A 5,482-nucleotide genomic window follows, 5' to 3' on the forward strand; every position below is an offset into this window, starting at 1 on the left:
AAAACCCATATCTTAATATCATCACTGCAGAAAAGGTACTGCTAATATATGCATCTATCAAGCCTCAAGAACCAGCCAAGAGAATTCTACCAATGCACATAAAACTTTGCAAGCAATTGCAAAACTGCTTACTACATTTATCTAAGAGGTGTCAAGATAGCAAAGCAGAAGCTCCTTATTCAAGATTAATGCTTCCAAGGCTGTCTCCCCCCCGAATTAGATGAATGCAGGCGTGATGTCCTCATGCTGAACAACTGAGGCTGAGCAGCACCAGCTGGGCGAGGTGACCGACAGAAGCGTGCAGCGAGGTACAGACCACACCACAGCCCTTCGTCTCCAAACACAATTGCCAAAGGCTGCAGGAACCCATTAAAGAGGCAGAAGACAAGGTGGTCCAACAACAAGCAGTCTCGTGCTGCAACCGCTTCTTTCTAACAGTAAATAAGCTGTGCATACCTCACCAAAGCATTCTTATCTTTTTGACAAAGCCTTTCTAATATAGTTTTTGCCCAGCATCTCACAGTACAGAATTAAAAAAGGGAACTTAAAATTTTATTTTTGTTGGTTCATTTCTTGGATCTAAAAGGTCCATTGAGAAATAACCAAGAAATAAAATATAATGTTCAAATGTTTATCCCTGTGAGTTTATCATTGCAGAAGATTTAGAGACAAAGTGAAAATGAACTCAAATGGAAGCATTTTATTTAATTACTCAACAACAAAACAGAGAAGTTACAAAAACATGTCAGTTCACAATGAACTTAAAAGTCCTAAATAATTAAAAGTTCTAATGGCGGTGGCCTAAGAGGAATCTTTCCCAGTGTAAACCTTTTCGCTTCAAACTGTTGAAGCTCTTCAGCTGTTAACTTGCTCTTTGGTGTATATAACTTGTCTGATGTAGCATTGTTTGTGACAGCAGAAGGCACTGGCTTTATGTTATGTCCAGAGGCACTGGCAGTCTGTCCAAATAAAGCACTGCTTGAATGTGAGGGAGAAGCTGCTACTGCTGCAGTAAAACCTCCAAAGACTGCAAGCGGAGCGGTGCTTGAAGAGTTCACAGCAGAAGCACTGCCAAACCCCGAAAACCCAGAGGTTCCCAAACCACTAGTTGTTTCAGAAGTTTTAAATGAGAAGGAGGCTGCAGATGGAGCCGCCGGGCTGCCAAACCCAACAGACTGGGATACGCTGGGAGAGGATGTCACGCCAAACGCAGGAGGATTACAACCAGCAGAAGAGCTCCCAAAAGCAGGGGTGTTTCCAGATGATGCACTGACAAGTCCGGTGCTTGTTTTAAAGGAGAAGCTGCTAGCACTGGTACTGCTGCTGTTCACAGGAAAGCCTGCAATTGTAACATTCAGAAAGAAGATGAGAACATGCAGGCCTGTCACACGAAACCGCTGCTGTGCTTCAATCGTGCAGAGGAAATCAAACTCCGGATAATGTTTTCCGGCATTATACGAACCAACAGTTACTTACTTGATGACCCAAAGTTCAAGGTTTGCTGTCCTCCAAATCCAAAGGACAGGAGTGGTTGAGAGACAGTGTTCTTTAGTTCAGAGAGCTTAAAAAATTCCAAATACATGAATGAAAGCTAGGTTCCAAAACAGGGATATGCCTTTCAACAAATACTTTAACCAAATCACAGCTGCGCAGCCCAATTAAGTCAACTTAAGTTAGACACTGATCACTTTCATCATGACTGCATGCTTTTGCAGCTATAAACAACATGCTTTAAGGCTATATTCTATTATTCTCTGTAAAACACTCCAGAAACACAAATATAATACACCTTGCAGATTTTTGCCTGCCAGTCAGTGACCTGAACATCTCTTCCCGCTCTCATTCACCTCTCACCTACTTCAGTTAGTGCTTTATAACCCTATGTCACTACTTTGACCTAGTCTGTTCTCTCACCTTGGCACGTCTGGGCTTCTGTGCTAAAGCCCAAATCCCACTCCTTCAGCACTGAAGGTACCAAGGGCTGCGGTCATATTACTAAAACTTCAATGCACTTCATGCAGACTCCACTTCGACTGACTTACTCTGTCTCCCTGGTTATTCAACCCTGGCTTTAACTCAAGTGTTCTTTTCTGACGCATCCAGATTCGCAAGTATGTGTTACCTTCCCAGGAACATGCACTCCTTGTGTTTTCAAGTTTTATCCAAACAGTTTCTCTCCCACCTATCTATCCATTTCTCATTCCAACATTACCAAAATGCTCTGTTTATCCTAAGAAGACCTGGAGGACAATTCTGGTTCCATCCACTGATTGTATCTTGGAAGAGTCAACATCAGCACACAGCAGAAAATGTGGGGTGGGTATTTGCCTCTTACTATATATTTACTTGACCAGGTACAAACCTTAAGCTATGGTTACTTTCATGTGGCTTGGAATGGTAGTATTCCAAAAACTTGGGATCCAGCTGCTGCCTTGCTAACATGGAACCATGCTGAGTCACTGCTTTCCTTAGTTTAACTAAAGCGTTTTATAATACCTGCCTGCAGTTAACTGAATTCATGATTCCAGAGAAATGCAAATGTGTCTTTGGAAAGACCCAAAACTGTGTTCACAGACTCTCCCATTCACCAGACTCAGGCAGTGCTAGAATACTGTCACGTGTCTGTCACCTCAAACCACACAGAGGTGGAAGAGATGGGGCAGTTTTCAAACTGCAAATGCTATTCACTTATGTTATTCCTCCTTATGCCCCTTCTGCTTTCTCTGATGTTCCCAGGAGCGTTCTGAGATTACTGTCAAGGTCTTTGTGCCACCAGCCAGCCAAACACTTTCATGCCAGCTGTTTTTCAAGGCTGCACTGACAGAACAGAACACATCGTAGTTGAAATTTTCAGAACTGTTCACAGATCTACCATAAAACTGCCAATGAATTTAAGAATCAAACATTATCATGGCTTAGCTATTTGGGTGCAAAGAAGGATGCCCTAAAAGAATCATGTATATTTGCCTGTGAAATACATTATCCTGTGATCTTCAATGCAATACCTATCACCTACTTATATAAAGTTAGTGGAAGTATCGTTAAATACTTGGGTAACAGCTGAACTTTCTGTGGAACATTTGCAAAATCTCTTCATTAAAATCAAGGTGGTACATTGCAACTATCATGTCGAAGAAATATTTATAGCAGAAAATGACGTTGGAATTTGCAGGAGAGTTTGGTGGGATGTGTCTAAAAACACCATGCATGCAAGAAAAACATTTGCCCAAGATTAACTTTAAGAACGACGTCATGAACAGAAAAATTGCATCTTTCATTAGCACTTACCAAAGCTGCTTGTGTCGACGCACTTAAAGCTTTCAGCTGAAGCAGACGATTTTTCCATTGTTTTGCTAACTGTTGGATAGAATTTATCTAAAAAGGAGGAAAAGCATGTTTTTATTATTGGTGGAGACTTAAGAAAATAGTGATCTGACAAGTAAGCTGAAAGAAGATTTTTAGAATTACAAAAGAAACTTCATTAAGCCATGACAAGATTTTGCTTTTCTGAAACTTCAAGGTGAGAAGCTGAGATTCGTTATTAACACAGAACTCCTTTCAGTTACCTCACTATTGCCCTTAAATCAGCTTTTTTACTTCACGTAACAATAAGATGAAAACAAGTGACCTGGGGCTTTCTAAATCTAAGTTCTATCACTATCTGAATTATGTGCTTAGGGAAGAAAAAAAAAAGAACAACACCCAAAATATGTGAGTTTTAAATGTAAGAGAACAAACTCTTCAACCCTTGTTTTATTTCTGGCTTGCCCACATATGTGCTCACTCATTAAGCCGAAGTCCTAAGATCTGCCTTAGCTTCTCCCATGTTTTTTGAAAAAAAAATGCCCACTTTCAAAACATCGTAATTCAGAACACTTTACTGGCATCATCCTAAAAGACTCAGCTTTGCAAAAAATAACTTCCTTAATTTAGATCAGCCCCTTTCATGTGATCCCATGGATTACTGCATAGAACATATACAGCAATAAATAGTACCTGTAGCTACCTGATTACTGTGGTTACACAAGAAACAGGAAGTCATTCAATGGCTGACTTTTCAGGAATTTCCAAATTTCCTATATTTACATTTATCAAGACACCTCATTGGAACTCTGGCCTAATTGAATTTTCCTTAAAAACTAGCCAAGTAAAGCAGACGTTTGGGACATCATATGTAAGAGTGGAATGAGCAATCTGTTTATAAATAAATTCTATAATTTTTCAAGAGGGTCTTATATCACAAACATCAATAATTCTTTTGTGTCTAGTCACATGCTGGAAGATCATGTTGCTTGGTAGCAGCTCTTATACAAGAGACTGGAAAACTCAGATTTTGACTCAGTTTAAGAATAGAAACACATGCTTTGGAAAAGACATGTTGTACTGAAACACTTTGTGAGAGAACTCTATCATGCAGTTATCACAGACACACTGAGACTTCCATGAACTTGCATTCAGTGCTTCAGTGAGGCCACGAATGTTTTTGGCTTTTAAACAGCCAGGCATAGCCTAATGTTTAAGCATTTTAGTTTGTTTTTAGAATTGAAGGGGTTTGTTTGGTTTTTTTAATCTCTCTCCTGTCTCTGAAAATGCAATTCTGCTAATTCTAAATGCGTGAAGCAAGAGTGGTGACATCCTTCTGAAATACAGAAGGCAAGGGAAGAGGAAAGAGCGCAATGTAGCTTAAGTTAAGTCTGTACTTGTGTCTGTCCAGTAGCCTAATTCCTTTCCTAGGACAACATTGAACTGTGCTGGTTTGGTTTTTTTAATCTCTCTCCTGTCTCTGAAAATGCAATTCTGCTAATTCTAAATGCGTGAAGCAAGAGTGGTGACATCCTTCTGAAATACAGAAGGCAAGGGAAGAGGAAAGAGCGCAATGTAGCTTAAGTTAAGTCTGTACTTGTGTCTGTCCAGTAGCCTAATTCCTTTCCTAGGACAACATTGAACTGTGCTGTGCTGAATATATATAAACAATATATATTACGACTATATATATTTCTAGAAAAGTAGTAACTGCTATTTTCAGCATTAAGTCCCAGCAGTAAAGGTATGTAAAAGGTCAAATGAACTTCTCCCCAGTGCTCTACCTATAGCACTATACATCCAGCTGTAACAGTCAAACTAACAGCACACTAGTACTAAACTTCTGAGACAGGATTCCAATAGCTTCTACAAATAACACACAAGAGCAAGACAAGGAGTGTCTAGGTTTAGAAAGACCACACGTTTAACTGAGGCTAGCTGAAAGTCTGTTACCACCATGTGTCACTGCAGAGCTGATGTGTCTAGCCATTTAGGCCACCAGCTGCAGAAGCCCAGACCTGACAGTTCTAGCCTGTGATCTCAGACAGAAACAGGAAGTTACAGTAGAGCATGCAGACTAGCAGCTCTTTTTGCATTCTATTTGGTGCACAGTGATTTAAACCTATTTCAGCATTTTGGTGATCTCCTGGCATTTGGTAGCTAAGTGAGGCGGCAAGGG

The 5,482-nt window shown here is 40.2% G+C and overlaps 1 protein-coding gene across 1 annotated transcript in view; it reads right to left on the reverse strand.

The window, feature by feature from the left end:
• Window positions 1-770: 770 nt before the first annotated feature.
• The window catches only part of NUPL2 (nucleoporin like 2), a gene marked incomplete at its 5' end in the record, with an annotated part of 6,590 nt that continues 1,878 nt past the window's right edge, over window positions 771-5,482 (reverse strand). Inside the window, 3 exons of the mRNA XM_010158933.1 lie at window positions 771-1,339; window positions 1,477-1,561; window positions 3,289-3,375. Coding sequence (XP_010157235.1) covers window positions 771-1,339; window positions 1,477-1,561; window positions 3,289-3,375 — 741 coding nt within the window. The remainder of the gene's footprint in view (window positions 1,340-1,476; window positions 1,562-3,288; window positions 3,376-5,482) is intronic.

Source organism: Eurypyga helias, unplaced genomic scaffold (assembly GCF_000690775.1).
Source record: "Eurypyga helias isolate BGI_N326 unplaced genomic scaffold, ASM69077v1 scaffold25289, whole genome shotgun sequence".
Lineage (NCBI taxonomy): Eukaryota > Metazoa > Chordata > Aves > Eurypygiformes > Eurypygidae > Eurypyga > Eurypyga helias.